The sequence below is a fragment of the Magallana gigas genome, chromosome 7, assembly GCF_963853765.1.
Source record: "Magallana gigas chromosome 7, xbMagGiga1.1, whole genome shotgun sequence".
In the NCBI taxonomy this organism is placed as follows: Eukaryota; Metazoa; Mollusca; class Bivalvia; order Ostreida; family Ostreidae; genus Magallana; species Magallana gigas.
This window is the reverse complement of record NC_088859.1, coordinates 46,251,783-46,276,333: the sequence shown is the minus strand read 5'-3', so window position 1 is coordinate 46,276,333 and position 24,551 is coordinate 46,251,783. Positions and strand designations below refer to the sequence as shown.

General features: G+C 35.3%; 1 protein-coding gene across 3 annotated transcripts in view; it reads left to right on the top strand.

Annotated features, from left to right (window-relative positions):
• The window catches only part of LOC136270198 (corticotropin-releasing factor receptor 1-like), a 28,013-nt gene extending 12,154 nt beyond the window's left edge, over positions 1–15,859 (top strand). The window contains exons 2-14 of one of the 3 annotated variants that reach the window (XM_066067063.1): positions 6,010–6,161; positions 6,778–6,900; positions 7,081–7,178; positions 7,540–7,637; positions 8,249–8,363; positions 8,482–8,626; positions 9,436–9,499; positions 9,726–9,789; positions 11,558–11,643; positions 11,789–11,909; positions 12,177–12,212; positions 14,285–14,318; positions 15,066–15,204. In XM_066067063.1, the coding sequence (XP_065923135.1) occupies positions 6,125–6,161; positions 6,778–6,900; positions 7,081–7,178; positions 7,540–7,637; positions 8,249–8,363; positions 8,482–8,626; positions 9,436–9,499; positions 9,726–9,789; positions 11,558–11,643; positions 11,789–11,909; positions 12,177–12,212; positions 14,285–14,308 (1,011 nt within the window). In that variant the 5' untranslated portion in view covers positions 6,010–6,124 and the 3' untranslated portion in view covers positions 14,309–14,318; positions 15,066–15,204. Of the gene's footprint in view, positions 1–3,554; positions 5,902–6,009; positions 6,162–6,777; positions 6,901–7,080; positions 7,179–7,539; positions 7,638–8,248; positions 8,364–8,481; positions 8,627–9,435; positions 9,500–9,725; positions 9,790–11,557; positions 11,644–11,788; positions 11,910–12,176; positions 12,213–14,284; positions 14,319–15,065 lie in introns of those variants that run through there. The other 2 variants (XM_066067062.1, XM_066067061.1) reach the window with 2 other exon arrangements.
• Positions 15,860–24,551: the final 8,692 nt, after the last annotated feature.

Here is a 24,551-nt window from a genome sequence, read left to right as displayed (position 1 = left end):
GCAGCTGAGCCCAAATGGCATCTTCCGGAATTGAAAAAGACCTTTGCGGGTAACGAAGGCAGTCTTTGGACGGTCCTCTTCTTTAACGGATACTTGCCAGTACCCTGAGCACAGGTCTAAAGTTGAAAACCAAGCATTCCCAGAGAGATTGTCGAGGGACTCGTCGATGCGTGGCAGAGGGTATGCATCTTTGATTGTCACGCCGTTTAGTTTCCTGTAGTCGACACAAAAACGAGTGTTCCCGTCCTTTTTCTTCACGAGCACTACTCCCGCTGCCCATGGACTAGAAGAGGGTTCTATCACTCCGTCCTGAAGCATTCCCTCTACATGTTTGTTCATTTCTTCAGCCGCATGGAAGGGAACCCGTCGTAATGGTTCTTTGATAGGGTGAGCGCCGCCAACATCAATTTCATGCTCAACGATGCTGGTTGTCCCAAGATCCGAGTCTGTTAAAGCAAATGCATGCGTGTATTGACAGAGAAATTTACGCACTAGTAACCGCTGGTCATCCGTCAGATCAACACTACACCTTCTCAGGAGTTCCTCCAATTTTTCGTCGAGTTTGGTATTATGCGCCTGTTCCCTTACACTCTGCACAGGACGACAGAAGGACAATTCAGCCACATGCGTTCCACTGTATATGGTGCGCTGCTCTGGTCCAATGTTTAATACGCGGATTGGCACAATGCTGTTTCCTTTCACTAAGGTTCTTCCAACTAGGGTACCTGAGGCAACAAATTTCTCGTTAGGCTCAACCAAGTAGTCTTGACTCCCAATGTTTTGGCCTTCCTCAATGCATACCTTTCCACCAATGAGCACCTCTTGGTTTGCCGGAATGGTTACTGTGTTCACTGCAACAACGTGATAACATCCAAATATTCCCTCCTTCAAGAGAGTGTGGGGAAAACCATCAATGGTCAAGATGCTTCGCTGTATATCTATGCAACAGCTGTGTCGCTCAAAGAAGTCGAGGCCTAAGATCCCATCTAGACCTAGATCAGCTACGACAGCTTCAATTCTTGTGTTGAGTGTACTGCATTTGGCTGGGAAGTTGCCTCTACCACGAATGCGAAGGCAGTTACCACCTGCATCGAGAATCTGTCGCTTCATGTCCTTTAACACTGGTTTGTCATTATCTGAAACCCTGGACAGCAAGTCCGTAGATATAAGGGTCAGGGTAGCTCCAGTATCTACCAAAAGTTTGGCCACTACACCGCATATCTCCATCTTTAAAAACAAGCCAGCGTCTGAACCCACGGTGTTTGCGCCAATGGAGGCTGTCCCATTAGTCTTGTTCTGCATCTGATTAGAATTTGCCTCAGCTCTCCTTCCATATCTTCGATTCCCGCTTTCACTACTAATGGTAGAATTCTCTCTCAGTCTGTTATCTCTGTAGCCCTTACAGTCTTTCCGAATATGACCTGGCTCTCTGCAATAATAGCACAATTTCTGTTGCTCCTGCGCTCTGGGCCTTAACTGCGCATCGCCCCCACCTTGTCTCTTTAAAGACTTCACCTCTAACTGTAGCGAGTCTATCTTTGCGTTAAGAGCATCTATCGTCTTGGCCAATGTATCATTTTCTGGATCTGGGGCAGTGAGACGAGCATAGCCTTTTCTCTCAGCTTTATTGTATGCCTCTAGCTCCACGGCCAGTTGAATTGCATCATTCAGATGTCTGGGGCGGGACTGTTTTATGCGAATGCGCATCTCCGAGTCTACCAGTGCGTCTACGAATTGGTCTTTGGCCAACGTCTCCCTAATCTCCGCAGAGGCAGTAGGGTATGCCAAATAGGCGAGCTGCTGAATTGCTTGGCCTAGCTCGGGAAGAGTCTCACCGGCTCTTTGACGTCTTTCTCTCATCTGGACTCTATAGAGCTCGGTTTGGCTAGGCGGCGCAAATCGATCCTCCAAAGCTTGAACGAGGGAATCAAAATCAGGTTTTGTACCTCTTGGCATATTTCCCAAGACTCCCTGCGCATTGCCACGTAAGGAAACTGCCAGGTATAAACCTTTAGTGGCATAACTCCAGCCGTTGATGTCGGCGCAGGCTTCAAAATGCGCATGGTAATCAAGCCAAGGGCCACTTCCATCATATGTAGCTGGCTTGATAGATTGCTTGGCAATGGCATTGTCTGTCTCATTCACTCTTGCAGGGCTTTCAAATCTCACCCGAGATCGTCTGCGCGTCACGCTGGGTAGGAGCGATTCGGCCTGCCAATTCAGATCTGGCTTGTGCGCGGCACCAGAGCCGCTAGCAAATGGCCTATGTCCGATGCTGCTTTCTACTTTCCTCTCTGAATCTTCGTAGAGCTCATAGGAATCAGAGAACTGGTCGTTGCTACGCGGGTGCGCTTCTGTTCTCTTGTTAGAGCGAAGTCCGGAATAAGCCCCCGTCTCATACGCAGCAGCCGCATCTTCAAGATGTAAAGCTGTCGTGTGACCAGTGCGCAAAGACAGCTCTCCTTTCTTCTGAGAAGTATCCGAAGCTCTGCGCATAGTGTCTACCCCAGAATCTCTGCTAGCAGCGGGTCTTGGCGTTGAGGTCTTCAGGATGTCGCTGCGCTCACGCATCTCTGCGATCTTCTCCTCCAAGAACGATATTTCTTTGTCGACGTCTTCCATTCTTTCCGCAGCAATTGCAGGGTATCCCACCGCTGCCACCAAATTTTATGTAACGTGCAAGGGGGTCACTGCCTGTGATCCCCGCGGGCCCGTACCCGAGATAGAATCGGATAGCCCTGATTGCTGCCAATATTTACAAGTGCAGACTTTAATCACCGCTCCTGCACATATATAGGGACTCAACGTTACGCAGGCAGGGATGACCGCACACCTACGCAACTGAACAGGTACCAACGTTAACGCAAGCAGGGATGACCGCACACTTGCGCCAACAACGCAACCTAACGCAAGCAGGGAGTGCCGCACACTTGCGCTAGAAAGGCCAGAACACCAGCAGGGATGACCACACACTAGTGCTCCGCCGCAACCACCACCAATACAAGCAGGGATGACCGCACACTTGTATTAATGCGATACAAAGCAGGGATGACCGCACACTCTGTATCGTAGGTTAGAACACACGAAGATTAGATAGAGCAGGGAAGTCCACACACTCAATCTAGCCGTACCTGTTCAAGTTTTACCCCAAACAGTCGTTGTCGTAACGCATTTGACACTGTCCCTATATATGTGCCGGCCTAAAAATAATTCATAGTATCTAAAAATTAGAAATAAAAAATAAACAAATTAATCCGGCCTAACCCAAAACTAATTATGCCAAACAACTTATTTATAAAGGATATTTATTATTGTACAACAAATAATCATCACACTAATTGGTATTTATTGGAAGCATTAATTAAATCATCAAAAGTTAATAAATCAAGGGCAATAACTCAATACAGTAATACATGTACAAAAAGACTAATGAAAAATAGCTGCCTGCTTCACATGTATAAAAAAAAATTATATGCAAAACTCCATTAATTTTATGTGATTGTATGCAGTTCTGAATCGCTATCACAGGACCTTGACAATAAGAAGTTATTAGGAAATTAAAACTCAATAGGAAAGTATCCATTTTACAATGCGACTTTGATACTGTATCATCTAAGTTGAATTTCAAAGACAATAAGAGTACTGATAGTACTGAAAAGCCCTAAAACCCCTGCCACACCGGAGCTGCGTCCTTAAATAATTTAAAACGCCAAGGTAAGCGCAGTAGAATCTCCTACTGCGCCGTAACAACGCAGCGCCATCTTCGTTCGTCGCGGTGGGATCGCCTAGAACGCCATGCGACGGCGCGCATTTTGAACATGCACAGAGTTATGCGTTCTGAGTTCTGCGTTCTGATAAACACGCCGTAGAAGCGCAGTGAGGTCGCGGTGACAACGCCGTAAGATCTCCAACAGCGCCACGACAGCTCCGTTCGCACGCTCAAGGAACGCAGCTAATCGCAGTGTAGACGCAGTGATAAGTCATGCAATTGCGCTTGCACGGAGACCTGTCGGAGTCATTTGGGATCTCACTGCGTCTCTATTGCGCTCTCAAGTTGTTTTTCATTTGGTTGCGTTCACACAGCAACACCAAAGAGCTGTTGCTGTGGTCATCGCACTCTCTTCACGTTTCTTCTGCGTTTATTAGCGTTTGTAGCGCGCTCTCACATCGTCTCTAGTGCGTTGTCATCAAGGCTACGAAAACTCGAACAATGGCCTGTTATACATGTACAATAGCACACAATATAGTAATTATCAAACTGGATGTGGATGACTATGTAAAAAGTATCATTTGCAAATAATCCAGGACCTATCAAAGGACATAGATGAAATTCATGTCATTTGTTTCACATCTTTTCTATGTTTTCTAACAACTAATAACGGATTTTTTTGAAGACTTGACTACTAAGAGTTTTGTCCAAGTCATAGTCTTTCACAAATTATTTAGAAAGTAGTTACGTTTCAATTATCCATCAAAACAATTTTTTACCATTTATTTACTAGTTGTAAATTCATGTATGTTTCCCATAAAATTGAACAAATTACCATTAATCTACCAAGAACGTCTTGTGGACGCAGTCAGCGAGCAAAGCACGCCGTGGACACGTGGTAAAAACTCCTAGCACGTCACGAGCGCTCGGCGGACACTCAGGGAGAGCGCAGTCAATCATCAAGTAGGACTCTGGGAAAAAACAGTTACACGCCGTGGGAACTTCGGAAGAACGCCTTGGTTGCGTTTGGACGCCGTGAAATCTCCATTTGTAAAATTTTCAAATAAAATTGTACATTTTTTCTGAATTTTCCTTGCAATCCTACGGCGATTTAATGAATTTTACAACGTTCTGAACACGCCGTGGGAACGCAACTTGGTGTGACAGGGCCTTAACCTAGCTTGGTTCTAAAAACATTCACTTTGTGCAAACTAATTTGGAAAAAATCGATTTTATTTTTCTACATTTCAGCTTCTATATTTCCTCATTACTACGTGGCACCAACTGCAATGCTGTATATAAGCCCCGCACATTAGATTCACAACATCCCGTGCAATTATTTGGTAATCCCCTGAACTGGTTCCCTCGCCAGTTTAAATGATGTATATTTAAATTTATAATTTAAAAAAAAGTATTCAAAACAAAATATATCTATCATATCATCGATTTTTAACCTTAAAATATGTTCAATATATAAAATATGTTGACTCAAGCAAGCGGATACGTATCAAAATCTCCAAAGAGTGTCATTCTTTTTTAGAACCTTTCTATATTTTTCTCATAGTCTAAATAGGCTTAAGACCTTCTGGAAAACAAACTGATTTTAATCAACAAAAAACGTTGAGAGATGACCCTCTATACGTTAAAATATCATTTTGTATCCAAAAAATTGAACGTTTTGAAAAAATTAAGTAAATTCGTGGCCAAAGTCACACATAGTATTAAAACAGAAAACCTAATTTGTTGTGTCTGAAATGGCTCAGTGGTCAAAGCACCATACTTTAGCTTACCTTAAACAACTGGGATTTTTATGTTGTGGGTTCAATGCCACCAAAATAACATGTTTATGCAAAGATCAACTTAAATAAAAAAAAAGAATTAACTCTTATCAAGGGTTTCCATATTTTGAAATTGAAATAAACCCCCCGATTTTAAAAGTTAAATCTCAAAAGGTTGCCATTCTTTTTGAAACTTCACATAAAAGTAAATAGGTTTAACAATATTGTCAATATACTTAAATTAATTCAAAAAATTCCTTCCATCAATTTTGTTATCGATAAACAAAACGTCGTGTTCTAAATGGTTTATTTATTTTGTTTATTTTTCAAATATTGGTGCTAAGGAACATTTATTCAGAACGATGAATCACCGAAAATAAAGACTCCTCGATGAACAACTGAAATCATTTTTAAGTAACGATCATGAATTATGTATCTTAATAGTGAAATGTGATATGATGATGCAGTATTTATCAATATTTAAATCAAGCAAGAATAGCATAAATCTTCTTGTCTAATTAGAGAGGGTTAGTTCGATAACACTATCAGGACCAGATACCAAAGCGAATTGCCATAACCATAAGAGAAAATACACTTTTAACAAGCAGAAACCAGAGCGTGGAATCAGAAGTAGATTATGGAAGAATGTAACTTTCCCCCATATCCTACGGACGGTAAGAGAGAGAGAGAGAGGGAGAGAGAGAGAGAGCATTTCAATTTTCAAGAGTAAAAATTTCACGAGTTTTTCAAAAGTAGCATCCCCCCTCATATACTCATATATTTGTTATAACAGATCACTCCAAATATAAACAGGCAACATGATTAGTTCCACAGCTGGTAAAATTATATGAATGTTTCTTGTTCCACATGTACATGTGGGAAATGAATGCAATTAGCATACAGATCATTTTTTATTCATAAATTTTTATTCCAACAGATTTAACAAGCTATAAACGTGAACAAAAGAAAAGAAACGTAATTGGATCATTAATATTTTAAATAATTTCACGATTTGATTGGTTCATCAAGCTTGAATTTTTAAGCAAATCAGTAATAACTAAGAGACAAAGGGAATCTTGAATTAAACTTATTTGAGAATGTGTGATCGTATGCGTGTCCTGTAAGAATACAGAATAAGAAAGTTTGACTGCGAGTTCCTATGAAAATAAATGTTCCTATTTAGACAGTGACAAACAATCCAACCTAAATACACGTAACACAGTATTGACAAAATGAATACATAAATTTCATAATATACACTCACAATGGAGTGCTCTACATACTTACTAGGTGAATTATATTGCAACGCCACCTTTGACGTGCAGTGTTGGAACTTCACTCTGGCGGGAACAACAGCCCGTGGGGCGTGTCCAGAGAACCATCAATTTTCTATACTTTTTGATGATCCGGAAGGTAAGGAAATTCACCTTACAGAGCATTACTTAATGAGACATGAAGATTTCGTGCTAATTTAGAAAATACAAAAGATGTTCAATCAATCCAAGAAATAAACGGATTTTTAAAGCCATTGATATCAAAAGCTCTAGAAACGGTCGAAATGAACTTAAGCATGAACTATTTCATGGTTTACAGGTTATTCCTGCAGAAAATGTGAAACGAACGGTCAGTGGGGCAGACCAAATTATATCCCCTGTGTTTCTCCAGATTCCATAAAAGAAATTACAAGTGATGTATGCCAAAACTTTTAAAAAGAATTGGATTTTTTTATGCATACTTTACATCAACTTCACGATCAATTTATTTGATTTGAGGTTGAAATAAGGAAAATATTGTTTTATAACTTTGAAAGGACAAACAATATATATGATAATCAATAAATAGTTTAGCTCTAATTAATAGTTAAGATATAGCAGATAACAAAACGCCATAATATTGGGTAATTCAACATAACTAGGATAAATTTAAACACAATAATGAATTTAACATTTTCAAATTTTTTCATTAATTGAAGAAATCGATTGGAGTATTTCAAGTTTCTTTGATACCTATATTAACACAACAATGATGACGTATTTTACGTTTTAATTTTAGAACACGCACTTACCGATAATAACATATATCCACATCAGTGGATACGCATTATCAATATTCCTTCTCGTAATTGCATTGATCATCTTTGGAAAATTCAGGTATGTATAATAGTAAATTTATCATGAGTAGAAAAGTCTGATATGTCAGATATAACTTTCTCACCTGGCCCAACAGGCAACGTGATTTCATGCTATCACGTGGGGTTAGCTGTCGTTTTGGTTATTGTCATTTGAAAATCTTTTTTCCTACAACCATTGATTGAACTTTATCTAACTGTTTCGCTACCGTGTGATTCATGATGACTGAAAACGATCCACTTTTTTCGACTCGATGAAAAATATGAAGCTACTTTAACTAGAACAACAGCTACATGCATATAAGTAAAGTTCTTGCCATCGACTCTATATAGATCTACAAAATATTACTCTAGTATATCAAAACATATCAGGAACATATGAGAATTGTTAATTGAAACATTTATATTTACTTGAGAAGGTTGTAGCATGCTATAGATAACATTATTAAATGTGATTTCTAAAGTGATTTTTGTTGTTTCTTTTGAACTGTGTAGCAACTTTCTAAAGTATCGTTAATGATAGAGAGTTCTCATCAATTTACATTTCGTCAACAGAACATGTAGACTAGACAGATCTGTTTGTGTCCGTGGATTCTCTTGTTCATAACATATAACAACCTGATATATTTTCAGACAACTCTGGTGTAAACGTGTCTTTATTCATTCCAATTTGTTCTCAGCATACATTCTGAATGGATTTGCATGGATTGCAGTTTACACAATACCGACGGTTTTTACCCGTCTTTCGGTAAATATGTGACTGTTTATACATCGACTCACATTTGATATACAAATATGCTTGGAACAGTTTTCCTATCCACGGGTCATTGGGACATTTTTGTATTTAAATCAAACTCTATTCCCAGAATGCTTTGCCTTATGTTGGATTGTACACCCTGTCAGGCTGTTACGGTTGGATGCTGGCCGAGGGAATATTCTTGCACTTCTGTTTGGCGAACGCTTTTTCTAATAAGAAAACTCTCGTGATTGTTTGTTGCATCGTCGGGTGGGGTAAGTATGTGTATTCAACTCCATAGCAAAAAAACTTATGTAGTGGAATAACCAAGAAAAGGAGACCAAATATAACAAACAAATTAGCATTTTTGCAGACATGATCAACTACAATGACTTTCAAATTTAGTAATTAAATTTGTTCTAGTCATAACTCTTGAGTAGGAAATATATTTACTAATGTCCCTTCTCTGTAAAAATAAAAGGGAAACGAAAGAAATTGATTGTTTTGAGAGTATAATACTTGAACGCTCACTGTTGCAGAAAAGTTGAGTCTGAGTCATTGTCAGCCAAATAATAATAAGTCACGTGTTCAAAAGAAGGCCTTTCTTTGTAATTGTATAGTACTAATACCCAGACCAATCACGGTAAATAAACAAAGAGAAAGTTTATGCTCGTTAATGCATAATTATGCAAAATACTTTCAAGTAGTTAACCTCAGTTATGGCAAGGATTAGGACCCTCATACCCTAATTCATAAACATCACCTTTACCTATAATGTTTTACATTAGCTTACTAAATGAAAAGTCATTTTGAAATCTGATTAACCCTCTTTTGTTTTGTCTGGGCCCTGAAGCGCATACTTTTTTGGTTGTCGTCTTTGTAGCACACAAATAAAAACAATTTAAAAAATGATGTTCGCTTTTAATCTTAATGAAAATAAATTGTTTTATAGTAACTTTTATACAAATACTTTATTAGTTGCTATATGTAGAAGTAGAGAAGATTTCTTTAAAATTAGCTTTTACGGCTTTTATAATATTAAACTCTTTTTCAAATTTTATAATTCTATGACCTTGTATTTCAGTTTGTCCTGCCATTTCAACGGGAACATATGCAGTGTTGATGGAAGAAGAAGGATCAAATATCAAGTAATTTTAAATTTAAACAAAATATCGCTCATATAATTATTCATAGTCAAGGATTTGTTTCATCTTTAACTGTAATTTAAATCTTGGCAAACAGAAACATGTTTAAAAGGGATTGTTTAATCATCTATAGGTAAAAGATATTGGTAGAAAAATAGTTTCGAAAAAGGGAACTGTTATTTGTGTTAGATTTTGACAGAAAAGGTTCCAACCTATTTTTTGTTTCTAGGTATTTGCCGAAAAATATGGACTATCTATGGATAATACTTGTCCCTATCATCCTTTCTCAGTTGGTACGTCCACGTTTTTACTTTATCCATATATGTTAAAATCAATATGCTTTCCCTAAAATGTTATTTTGTTTACAAACTTTATAGGGGTAACCCGTCCTATGTTTTGTATACTAGACTAATGCGCTATCAAATGTAGATGTTGTCTGAGCAGTTGCATTGATATCGAGACAAAAAGAATGTAAAAAGCTCTTTTACATTAATATCATAGATGATATTAAACTTGCCTTTTTTCATTAAAAGAATATTTAAGGACATGGAAATTGGTAATGCCCTGATACAAAGAGGAATTGGCGAAATTCAGAGCATATTATACCTATTTGTTACAGAAAACTACCTTTGGATTTACTGAAGCCAAAGAGCATACATAGATTTTTGAATGAAAAAAATAAGATACAATTATGAAGAAAAAGGGGATAGTATGCCTTGTTATAGAGTATATTGTAAAATTATTTGATCTCCGTCCATAAATACTCGTCGATCTCCTCTATTTTAAAATTGACGTCGAAGGTATGAAGCAACACAATCTGCTGCTCTTTCTTCAAATTCAAACTTCACTGTTGCCTCGTTTGTAGTGATGAGATGGTAAACAGGAGAGAACTAATATATATTATTGTTTATTAATATATTTAATATTAAAACAATTGTGTTTTAACTCACCTGAGCTGAAGACGCAAGTCAGATTTTTTTGGTCAATATTTGTCCATTCTTTGTCGTCGTCACTGTTGTCGTTTGCGTCATAAATATTTCACATTTTCATCCTCCTCTCCAGAACTACTGAGCAAATTTCAACCAAACTTGGCGTAAATCATCTTTTTGTTGAAGTGTTTTCAGGTTTGCTTAAATGAAAGGCCAGGTTCCATTAAGAGGGAAGATAAATCTGATTTTTTGATAGATTGTTGATATTTTTCAAAAATCTTCTTCTCGAATACCTTTTGGCCAGAAAAGCTGAAACTTGTGAAACCATCCTCATGCATGTAGTGTATATTCAAATTTGTCAAATTCGTGGTCCCCAGGAGTAGTGTTGGAGCAGAATGGGAGGGTGGTTCAAATTTGTTCATAGAATTTTAAAGAGAAAATACTCTTTAAAAAATCAACTTGAAAACCGATTGCCCAGAAAAGCTGTTGCTTGTATGAAATCACCCTTAGGTAGTGTAGATTCAAATTTGTTAAATCATGATCCCTGGGGGTAGGGTGGGCCACAATGGGGGTCGAATTTTTACATAGGAATATATGGAGAAAAATCTTTAAAAATATTCTATATCCTAAACTTAAGGTAGTGTAGATTCAAGTTTGTTCACATCATGATCCCCAGGAGGGTGGGACAACTAGAGGGAGCGGGGATGGTGCTGGCAAATTTTTACAACGTTAACGTCGAGGGAGAGGAGAAATTCTTTTGAAAATCTTTTCCTCAAAATTCACTTTGCCAGGGAAGTTTAAATTTGTGTAGAAGTATCCTCAGATATAGATTCTAGTTTTTTCAGACACATCATGATCCATATCGAAAGGATTGGGCCAAAATGGAAGGGGGGGGGGGGGTTCTCAATTTAAAAAAAATCTTTTCAACATTATATTCTCTACTAAGATCTAAGTTTTGAAGATATTTTGTTCGATACACTTTAAAGATAGTTAAAATCTTTTCTGATCAATTATGGCTATTGTTTCTAAGGTGAGCAATGTGGCCCTTGGGCCTATTGTTTGAAATTTCTGTGTATTTTTTTTTATTTGTTATCAGACGTTGTTGAGTATCAATGTTGTTTACACATTGCAGTTAAACATAATATTTCTGATCAACATCATAAGAATACTGCGATCTCAAGTACAAAGAGAGGACAATAGAAACTTATTGCGATACAGGTAAGAATTGGATTAAACATTTATCACAGTTTTCAAATTATTCAAATACTTTTGCATAATCAAGTGCATTTGTATATCTCAACTGGTTTTATTAATTGTTTGGACGTTTCAGTTACTTGTTTTTCCGGGGTTTTTTATTTGTTAGAAAAATTGCCAGCGCCATCCTAATTCTGATACCTCTCATGGGGTTGCAAATCCTCACAAAGGCAGTGAAGATTGACTCTGTCTATTTTAGTTACTTCGCTGCAGTCATATCATCTTACCAGGTCTGTCTTTTAAAATAGAAGATATTTTTAAAAATAATATATTATAACACTGGTACATGTATCTTGTTTAGTGTTTACATACGGTAACAATGTTTGGTAATTGCATGTCACAGAGATTTATCTGTTTTTATTAACAGTTGTGCTGTTTATAAAATAGTTTTTTTAAACGAATTTAATGAACAAAATGCTTCCTTTAACAATACATCCTGTTTTGTATCTGTTTTATTATTTATGAAAACAACAGTTTTTCTTTGCTATCTGTTTTAGGGAGTTGCTGTTTTGTTCTGTTTCCTGAACAGAGAGGTAAATTGTACATTGCTTGTCAAGGCATTACAAATATAGAATCCTTTTAACTCATTCAAATTTTCACAATATGTAAGTGTATTTTTTGTCTTATATATTGCAATGCGTATCTTAATACGAAAACTTATTGAGGATATCTTAAAGGAAAAAAAATATTTTTTTTTTGCTTTTAACCGCAACAATAGAGTCTGCTTGTCTATTACATTTTAAACTGAACTTGGTTTCACAAAACTATCGTTAGATTAACCATTAGACATAATCTTAAGATGTTCCTAAGACATGACTAATGACAATCATATGATATACACTTCCGTTTTTAGCTCACCTGAGCTGAAAGCTCAAGTGAGCTATTCTGATCACATTTTGTCTGTCGTCCGTCCGGCCGTCTGTCCGTCCGTCCGTCCGTCTGTCCGTAAACTTTTCACATTTTCAACATCTTCAAAGGGGATTCAAAGTTGTGGAAATTAAGGGCCACACCTCTTTTCAAGGGGAGATAATTAGAAATTGTGAAATTCATGACCCCCGGGGGTAGGGTGGGGCCACAATGGGGGGGGGTCGAAGTTTTACATAGGAATATATAGAGTAAATCTTTAAAAATCTTCTTCTCAGAAACTAATCAGCCAGGAAAGCTGAAACTTGTGTGGAAGCATCCTCAGGCAGTGTAGATTCAAAATTGTGAAAAATCATGATCCCTGGGGGTAGGATTGGGTACAATGGGGGGGTCGAAGTTTTACATAGGAATATATAGAGTAAATATTTAAAAATCTTCTTCTCAGAAACTAATCAGCCAGGAAAGCTGAAACATGTGTGGAAGCATCCTCAGGTAGTGTAGATTCAAAGTTGTGAAAATCATGATCCCTGGGGATAGGGTGAGGCCACATTGGGGGGGGGGGGTGTTAAAACTTTACATAGGAATATATAGAGTAAATCTTTGACTCCAGGACAATTCTTCGGCCTCAAAAGAAGGTTCAGAGTTTGATGTAGCTAAATATCCCATATATAAACAATTGTAAAGGATCTTTTTGAGAACTGCAATACTCAACATGTGATATGACTATGAAATTGAGGCAGGCAGCTATTTTTTTATTAGAATCTTTTTGTATTACTGTATTGAGTTATTGCCCTTGATTTATTGATTCTTGATTATTTTAATTAATGCATCCACTGTTAACCAATTATTGTGATGATTATTTTTATACAATAATAAATATTCAATGTATATAAGTTGTTCTGCATAAGAAGTTTTGGGTAAGGCCGGATTAGTTTGTTTATTTTTGATTTCCATTTTTTAGATACTATGAATTATTTTAGGCCAGCACATATATAGGGACAGTGTCTATCGCATTTTAATGAGCGACTGTTTGGGGTTAAACTTGAACAGGTATGGATAGATCGAGTGTGTGAACATCCCTGCTCTATCTAATCTTCGTGTTTTCTATCCTTCGATACAAAGTGTGCGGTCATTCCTGCCCTGTTTCGCATTAATACAAGTGTGCAGTCATACCTGCTTGTATTGGTGGTGGTTGCGGCGGAGCACTAGTGTAAGGTCATCCCTGCTGGTGTTCAGGCCTTTCTAGCGCAAGTGTGCGGCACTCCCTGCTTGCGTTAGGTTGAGCTGTTGGCGCAAGTGTGCGGTCATCCTGCTTGCGTAAACGTTGGTACCTGTTGAGTTGCGTAGGTGTGCGGTCATCCCTGCCTGCGTAACGTTGAGTCCCTATATATGTGCAGGAGCGTTGATTAAAGTCTGCTCTTGTAAATATTGGCAGCAATCAGGGCTATCCGAGTTCCAAGGGGGAAAAATGGATTTTATTTATACAGGATCTACATGTATTATTGTACATTGTCCAGATTGTTTGTATTATGACTCCATTAAGCAGACTTTATCATACCTATTGTTCCTCAGGTGAGCGATGTGGCCCATGGGCTTCTTGTAGAAAGTTATCTTAAGGATTAGAAATCTTTTGAATAATTCTAAACACACTTCATGTTTGTATATACTCAAAAAATTATTGCAAATTGTACAAACATGTTATACTTGCACCAACGATGTTTTCAATTTTCTCATATTTTAGTTTTTAGATAGTGAATCTTACTAATTGTAATACGGTAAGTTCATCTTCTTTTACAAGGTTATGAGCCAAATTTCTAATATGATCGGTGAAAATAATGGACATATGTTTTTCAAAATGAAAGAGAAAGTTCACATACTCCACTTTCCCTCATTACTTGAAATGTTATGTTTTGCATAATGAATAGAAAAGTATGCATAAATATATCCAACAATAATAATGAAAGGACTTGAATGTGAAAAACATCATATTTGATATTTCCTGCACTCGTTATCAACAACACAGATTTGAAAAAAAAAATATACATGAAAGAGTTAAGATCGGTTATGTTGACATTAAAGAAAACTGACTGATTGACTGACTGACTTTATGAATGAATTGACGGACTGACGGGTCAAAACATTATATTAACATACCTTATTGCATGGAGTATAATTGTCGGAGCAATAGTTTTGTAAAGGAGACGTGGTAGTCAACAAATTACCAATCAGAACTCTCTAGGTATTACTATTTTAGCTATAAACTATTAATAAGTGAAGAAATATTGCATACATTTTAGGTTTACAATTCTATTGTTTTACTTATCTTAATACGGAATTATTCTTCTATGGGAGATAAATATAATCTAAAAATGGCGACAACCATCCAGCCATGTCACACGTCATAATGGGTTTATTTTAATAATGAACCATTGCCATTGATGACTATCATGATTTCCGTAGTCCTTAGCCTGGAAACATACACGCCTACATTATCTTACATATGATAGATATTGATTTTGTAGGTTTTAAGAGCTATGAACAATAAGATTACCACTTGGAGAAGACTTTCTGCAAGTTTGTCGAGGGGATCAGATAAATTTTCCATTATGTTCAACATAAGAAGAAGTAGTAGCAACCAGAATCCTAGCGCCGAAAAACTGGAACCAGACCCTCTCCTGTAAAGACATGTTGTCACCTCTTACCCAACCAAGGTCCCTACGAACAGCAAATAGCCACACTGTTTCTTGCTGGAAATTTGTTCAAGAAAAATCTCTGCTGTCCAAGACATAGCTTTTTTCCGCTGTAATATTGAAATCCGTCTATCCGCTTCCATTTCTCGGTTTCTCTTTTAAACCTCGAATAGGAGCAGGTCGTCAACCATGGCTAGCGAAAATCATCTCTCATGAATCCTAAAATTGTAGAACAATGCACGAAAATTCTCCCTCCTTTCCTTGTGAATATATAGTATTTATGTTCATCTGAAGACGGATGTTTAAATCCAGAAAGCGCTTGTGAAATAGGATTTTTAGAACTGTGCATGTGTTTCTTTGTTTAATGCATGGACGCAATGTTTCTATTTCAATGTACTTTAACATATTAGAAAAAAATATATACTAGTACCTAGTAAAGTATATGTATGTTAATGATTATTTTATTGTTTTTCAAATAAAACTTGATGTATGTTGTTTTGAAATGATTAAATTGTTTTTTTTTAATCCTTTAAAAACATGAGGGGCTCAGAAACATGAGATGTCGTTGTAAAATTTATAATTATGCTTATTACGTTATTATTGTATAATTGTACTTTACATTTTAAATCGTATACTCTTTTTGTAAATAAAGTCGTATTTTACAAGAGGGATGTTTGTACTGTTTAAAGTCAATTAACTTGGAGTCCGCACAAATGAGAGAGGATCAAATACATTATCCTTGGATTGTAACGAGGGGGGGGGCGGGGTGGTTATGTTGCTCTTTTGATTGTGAAATCAAATATAACATCCAGTTGTTGGGGTATTTTTGGAGTTGGGTTTTGTGATATTTGTACATAAATGTTTGAGAGAAGCGCATCATGATCCTTAATTTGGCATTTGGATGCTATCTTCACCAGTCATATGACTGTACTAAAGGAACATAAAAGTCAATCTATCTAGACCAAAATCCTCTAACAAAAGTAAACTAACTCGTATGATATTTTAAATTGAATAATTTTGTTTAATGTGAAACAGTTTCTGGTTAATAAGAAAGTGTAAACATGCAATCAATTTATGTTGAGCTCTTTAAACGTGAATATTAATTAATAACTTTCGAAATATCAAGGTCGATGATTCCAAGGACATTAAAGGGACATGGTAACAATTTTTATCAAGTTTTTTTTTTTTTTTTTTTTTGATGTTTACAATGCTTCTGAGATACAGTTTTAATAGTCAACAAAAATGTGAGTGTCATTCGCTTAGTTATAAGCGAGTTAAAGAGATTACAATTCTTTTCTATATAAAGCTTTTGTGTATATTTTGAACGTTGAAGTAAAAAATCCGGTTCTCAGACCTAAAATGAATGAGGTAAACGTTAGGATCTATGTATTTATGCCTTAAATGAATAAAAAAGACAAATCAGTTTGATAAAGAACTTTCACTGGTATATTGAACATATGTAAACAAACAGGGCGCGAGCCTTGTTTACATGACAAAAAATTGTGATCCTTTATTAGGGTCTTCTGTTTCCAACGGAAGACCCTCTTGTTTTTCTTCGGTTTCTTTTTATTATTTTATTTTTTATTCTTTTCTGACTCCTTCTCGGCTTTATATCTCAAAAAGTTTTCATCCGATTTCCATGATTTCCATGAAATTTTCAGAGTATTTGTAAAGTTATATGCCTCAAAGATTTTTAAGTTTCAGCATTTACATCACTTCCGTTCAAATTTGATGGCTATTTTTAATTTGTAAAAAAGTGATTTTGTCCGGAGGATTTCTCCACAACCTTTAAAGATATCGCTTTGAAATTTTTACTGATGATAGATGTATCAATTCTATTGTGTACAGGGGGGTTTAAAATTTTATTCATCGATTTTGTTCAAAACCGGAAGTAGTTCCAATTTTTGTAAATTTTCATTTTTTTAAACAAAATAAGACAATACTAGAGTCTTATAGAACTTGCCATGGTATATTCAAATCTGAAATCTGTTTCAAAATCGGACGATGAATTGCAGAGATATTGGGGATTAATAATCGGTTTTTCCGGAAATTTTGATTCCGCGTTCTTGGTTTAAAAAATAGCGTAAAGTTCAAAGTGAAATTAAATCGTACCAAAAATAATTTGATTTTTGTTAACTCTTACTTTGACATGTTCGGATTTTTTTTGTTAAGTCGTTCTTGAAATCGTGAAGGTTTTTGTTAATTCGTACTTAGAATCGTTCGAATTTTGTTAAATCGTACCAAGAATTATTCTATTTTTTTGTAGTTACACTTGTTATTGGTTTACGGGTGTATTCTTGTCATCAATTTTTACCCCAAATGGGTCTCCATATATGAACATGTCGTAAAACTCAAACTGTTACAATTTTCAACAAAACTTCTAAAATAAATAAAATGAATCATATTTTACACAAAAAACCATTACTAAATGCATAAGTGACAAAGGAATAGGTAAAATTATGTCATTTACAACATACCATAGTCGGCGCGAACAACAATATGGAGAGGGAAATCCAAAAGGAGAAAGGGTCGTTTCGTTTCAAAGCGATGTGAACAGCAGTACGAGAAATCCGAAAATGACAACTGAGAGATGAGGAACGATGGGGAAAATTTCAAACAAAATTATCGCCAACACAATTATTTTAGAACTGCAACTAACGAGCGAAATGAGTCAGAGGAAATTCCAGTAGAGAAAATCGAGATAGTTTACAGCAAAAATGTAAGTCGTCAGTGCTTTTATACTTAGTATAGTTAAAATAGCAACGTTTATGTTACACTATGCCCATCATATACTTTTTTTTCAAACTCAAGTATCGCATATATATGATCTTATGGATCAAATCATCACCATTACAACAAGCAGGCGATATATGTGTATATGGCGGCCCATGCGGTTACCGAAATGGCAATTTTATGAGAAACACAAAATATTTGAATGTTTATATAGTAACTATTTTTCATTTGATTTTAATTGTCGGCAAGTTTACAATAGAAATAAACCTTGCTAATAAACAGGAGATCATAGCTGGAAAGTTATTCTTCAGTTTTATCATTTTTAATAGTGTCAAGTCAAATGCAGTTTAAAAAAATATGAAAGGGGACAGCTTATCTACAAATCAGTATTGATTTAGTGAGGGTTTTTTTTTTAAGATGATCCCCTAAATATATTCTAGCCAGTCAATAGTTTAAAATAAATCACTGGTCAAAATTTTTTCCGAGAATCTTACATTTAAATTATAATTGACTGTCTATTTTCATGGAGAGCTACATTTGTATATATATTTATAGTAAAGAGATACAACAGAGTCTAAGAAATTAAAACATTGTATGTATGCACTATACTTTTTGCAGCACTAATACAATATAAGTCACAATAAATATTAAATGTGACAATGATTAATTTGCTACACAATGGCATGGACATTTTACCTTTAAAATGTAATTTTTTCTGCATATCTAGTCTAAAGCGGAAAACTAACAAGTTAACCATGATTTTGCTTATAATGTATTAATTTTTGTTTAATAGGTGATAATTGCCACATTATCCAGATAGCTGCAGCATGATGAGAAGATCACTGGCACTGTTTTGTCCAAAAAAAATTCCAATTTCTTCCTCTGCATCTGAAGTGACAGTCATAACTGTGAAAGGTGGTCAATGTTCCGCAGAAGCAAACCTGTTCAATCCAGCAAATTTCCTCTGCTTTAGAGTACTTCGTTGACTTCATTGACAAGGAAATTGAGCCATCCTTACTGGATGCATCAAGTCTTACTGGGCATAGCATCAAGTCTTTGACAGTCATGTTTTAGTCAACACCATGTAAGCAGTTGGAAAGATGGATCCTTTAAAAATATGTTGCAGGATTTGTTGATACAAAGCTTTTGTTGAGGTCGCAATTCCCAAGGTTGCCATCCTATACCCAACAGACTTTAGTTTCATCTTCTTACATTGTAACTATGCTGCTCATGATGCTTTACAAGATGTCATATCCCTTCAAAGACTTGATCAGTCAATTTTGATTCACATAATAGTTAGAAGGCATCATTCTATTTGCTAAGTGCAACTTTTTCACATGAACATTTGTCAATGAAGAGAATTACGAAGTGTATGGATAGAAAAATAGCTGCCAGTGACGTGAACTATGCAGTTCTAAAGCTAGCATTTAGTAGAGGAAGAGGGCACACAACAAGTTTTGTCAAAAGAGTGTGGAAGTGGACCAAGAGTAACAAAGTCATCAAAGATCAGTATATTCGCTTGCAGGAACATCTTGCTTTACTCTCGACACCAACGGAAGACCCACTCGTTGCTCTGCAACGAGCTCTGCTCTAGTTATATCTTGCTACTTTACTACTGACTTTCAAATTTCATTAGGTCATAGTAAATGCATTCCTAAAGCATTCTAAATAATAAAAACAGAAAAATAGAAATTGACGAAATCATTTCCATAAGATTAACATGGTACATTACCGTTCTGATGCAATCAACAGAAAAAATATTATTTAACGATGGATGCTGATATTGAATGGCATTGTTTATTTGCAACTGAAATCATACAATAGTTTTGTGCAATCTAGATACCTAAATCTTATTACCTAAATCACGCTATAATTGTTGCTATACATGCTTGTTTCTAAATTTTTTTGTTAAAGCCTCTATCAGGGTCAGAATAAATCTAGTTGTCTGAGTTTGTGCTTCTAATATCTACTACGCGTGATAAGATATTGTTAAATCAAATATTGCAATAGTTTGTACAGAAAAACAGGTAAAAACTCAAAATATCAATGAATAAAAATTAAAAGAAATATACCGAATAAAAGCTGTCGATATCGATTTTCATACATCTGGACCAAACACGCACAACATCATTTTATTCTTGTGTTAATTATTGAAGTTATATTTTAAAAAAACTTTGAAAACGAGACTTTTTAAAAAGTTTAACATCACAAACAAACATATCAATTGATAATGTCACCCCGGGGAATTCTGGAAAGATTTACGGTTACCTGATTGTGGATTTAATGTAAAAATTTCCTTGTTTCTATTTATTTAAGCAAAATTCTGGGACCACAAAAGCCGAAAATGTGTTTGGTAGTAAATGTCCTTGTAAACAATAATTTGTCAATTTCGTTAAAAATATATTCATTTGACGATACATTGGATAAAACCAAACATACTCATTTAATCAAAATCAAAGAGCGTTTCGTCGAACATTTAATTTTTAATAATTTGCATGTGTGTTGAAAAAATATATGGGAGATGAATAAAACATAAAGTTTTAGAGAGGATGATGTTGCATTCCAGTTTCAATCATACGAGGAAACGTCACAGGGTCTTCTATATCTATTTGATTTTCCTTTTCGTTAACTTCAGTTATTTCAATTCATTATAATCTAAAACATTTGTTTACAATACATTTGTATTGCAAGTTATTGTAGAGTTATAAATTCGTAAAGTGTATTTTTTTTATGTGTAAATTATTCCTACCTGACACCATTATCTTGTTAAATTGAATTGCCTTTTTTGCAACAGATAAAAAAGATTAAGAAGATACAATGTTTCCTAATGTACATTTACAATCTATTTATGCTATTCCTATTATGTACCTATATGAATCGTGCATTGTTACTTTGTACTCTAATATTTCTAAGCAACATTACGTTATCTTCCTCCTTACGAGCTAACTAGAAGATGTTAATGAGTTTAATGATGGGATTGTGAACGAATAGTTAGTCCCCGTTTATTTACTGATCGAATGCTGAATATTTACTAAGTACTACTCTAGATTTTTGCTGGATGAAACTCTCCACTGATAAAATGTTGCCTAATCCTAAGATAAGGAAAGTGATTGGTAAAATAGTAATGATAAGTCTAAAGATTGACAAGGACATATGTGATTTATGGATATGAGAAGGAAGATATTTTATATTTTACCATTATAAATTATGACCCATCAAAACCTGATTTGCGAGCCTTAAAATGTTTCGATTTCACTTGAAAAGACTTCGAATTGATTGGTGATCGGCCCAAGTCCTGTAGTTTAATTTAAGTCCAGGCTTTTTAGCATTATTGATTGCTGCGCTTTTAATACAAATAGATCACGTGAATTAACGTACGCTGTTATCGGTCATTTGCAAAACTATTTTGTTAAATACCATTTGGGTTGTGCACACAGGTACTCTAAAGTGGATATTAAAAAGATGATTGGGTTTTTGATTGACAACATCTATGTAGTTTTTAGAATTAGGTCTTTCAACAATCTGTTGGTATTCCAAGAGGTACCAACTGCACTTTATGGTTAGCAGACCTGTTTTTGTATTCATATAGCAGAATTTATTCAAAAACTTGTACGTGAAAAAAAATCACTCGCTGTGGCCTTCAACTCAAATTTAAGGTATATCGACGACGTATTACGTACAAATGTATATCAAATAACAATAATCTTGTTACTTCCATACTTGCGTCGACTCGATATATCCCAATGAACTTGAAATAAAAGATATCACAGAGTCTGCATTATCTGCTTCATATTTGGATATTTTACTGGAAAGGGACAATGGTGGTAACATAACAACATAACTTTATGATAAACGGAATGAGTTCAACTTTCCTTAATTATGTAGAAATGTACCTTCATCACATGCATATGGAGTTTTATTCTCTCAGTGGATTCGATAAACAAGGGCATGCTCTTTGTATGAACAATTTCTAAGGCGAGGCAAGCTACTGACAAACACATTGATAAAACAGGACTATCAACGGTCTCAACTGAAGTCATCCTTTCATAAGTTCAGTGGTCGATACAACGACCATGTCAGCAAATGCATCTTCCACTGAGTCGCGTGCTGACTGACGTTACTTATGGTTAGGTCATTATTAATCACCGTATTGTATACGGATTTTCCCGTTTTTTCCCAATTACGACAGAGAACACACGGCGGGTGTGACCGGTGTCGTATAATTTAAGGTCCGCCCTGTAAAATGATCCGGCCGGACCTTTAATGTTAACATTTAGGGTCCGGCTTTCTTCTATAAGAAAAGGTCATACCCGTAGTCACTTATTAAAAGTTCTCTTAAAGTAATTATTCTGTTTGCTCATGTACATGTATCTTAAAGATGTCTTTGTTTATGTAATCCAATCGGACATTTGCGTATCGTACATGTATGACCGTAATACGAATTAAATTACTTTTGGAATATTAAAGTTAATATTGATAGCGGGTTAGATTTTGACCAATTGTATAAGAATCTGAAAAAAGAAAAAGAAAACCAGGAGTATTTTGACAATAATTTGCACACACTATTAAGTCCCTTTGTTTTTAAATCTCTTCCGGTGTATATGTATTAACAGAGGGTTTCACGACAGGTGAACACGGGTAAAAGAAGCCCTGCAGGCATTCACACCTGTGCTAATCAGAATACACCCCTGAACTGTGAAAGAAAAAATGTCTCCGCTGTAGTGTTCTACACAACTTATATTGTCTTTTTAGCTCGTGCTTTGTTTAATTTTCAGTAGGTTAGGAACGTTTGATTATATACTAATAATTTATACGTCTCTAGGTAGATTTAACATTTATTTAGTGTATGATAAATGAAAAGAGGCCGCATACATGTATATGGATTACCTGAACAAAAGCGATATACGTTGACAATATACTGAACATACGTAACTGTGGTAACTATAAGGGCGTGAAAAAACAAAATAAAGTTAATTAGAAGACACATGTACCTATTATCAAAAAGCAGGTTTTGATTGACTACAGGTACATGTAGTGTTTATTCATTCTTTCTTTATTCACTGTAGGCTTAACAGCCCATTCGTATTCATGTACATATAACATAGAGATATGCAATTGGAACAGGAGAATAGACAATCTACTTAAATTATGCCAACAATTCATTTCGTAATTTTAAACTATTATCTGTATACTTTACAAGGTTATTCAGAATTTGGTGAAAATTATCATGGAGTTGCCCCCCCCTTACTTTTTGGGGAGAATGTATAAAACATTGGCATGAACATAAGGAAATTATAAGTGAAATGGTATATATAATTCATAGTATTTTTACCCAATGACCTTTTATTTTAGAGGTAGGACCCAATATTAAAGTTGAAGGTCCGCCTCGTTAAAAAAACTGGTCATACATGGATGTAGTTTAATATTCATTTGAATCTTGTTGTGATATTTTTCATTTGATCTTCTTAATGTTGGAGTGGACATGAAATTGACTTCAGGGAAGTTTTTTTTTTATTTATTCAGAGTAGTTGCACATCATTTATAAGTATTTAAATAATTGATTTTCATTGTAAGATATTTCAATTAAAGGAATGAGACCCGGTACATGTTTATATAAATGCACTGTGTCCCTAAAAAGATCGTAAAATTAATGTAATCTTTAGTAAGAAAGTTACTGTAGTAAAACATATTTATAATTAAGTTTTATCCGACGACTTTTAAAAATGCGACAAAGGCCTAAAATCCATTGCAAACGATTGTCCGTCTCATTGAAATAATCTTAAAATATTAAGCTATGTTTGGGCTATTTGTCTGACGGTATTGATTTTCATCTAATGGCCTTTTTATTCTTTAAATTGGGGGAGGGGCAAAGAAATGCATTTGATAATGTTTATATGATACTTGTGAAAAAAATTAATGCTATACATTTATGTGGGCGTAGCAGGCAGAAATCTAAAATAAAATGTTACCGGGGTGTCAACATTTGCCTTTTTCAAACAAATATTTTCTTTTTAAGAAATTTTTAAACTGAATCACCTTAAATTCTTTTAGGATACAACATGCTAAGACAGGAATGTGACTCTTTGCTAATATTACATGTGTTTAATTTCTTATGAACAAATCAATTCCTTTGGATACTCCACTTCTTTGATATTAACAACGGCAAAAGTCTGATCCAAAAATATAATTGTAGAAAAAAGGATCGAAGAATTGAACAATTTATTATAATTAGCATAACTTATACATGTGCCCTAGTGCAAAAAAAAAAAAAATAGCAATAATACGTACCGCTTGCAGGTATCGGTATTTAACTTAATTGTAAAAAATATTTGATTTTGTAACGTGTCACGTTTTTAAGCGTGTATCATATTGGAAAGATGTGCAAAAAGAGGATGTATAAAATGTCCATTTTTTGCATGATCATTTCAAACAGTCAAACACCTCAAGGTGTGAACCCTTCACACCTGCAGGGTGGTGTTTGTGTATATAACACCTGAGTGAAGCCATTGTTTAATTAGTGACACCAATCAGTTTCATTTCCTGTTTATATAAGATCGAATGGCAAAATTAATGTTGAAATAAAAA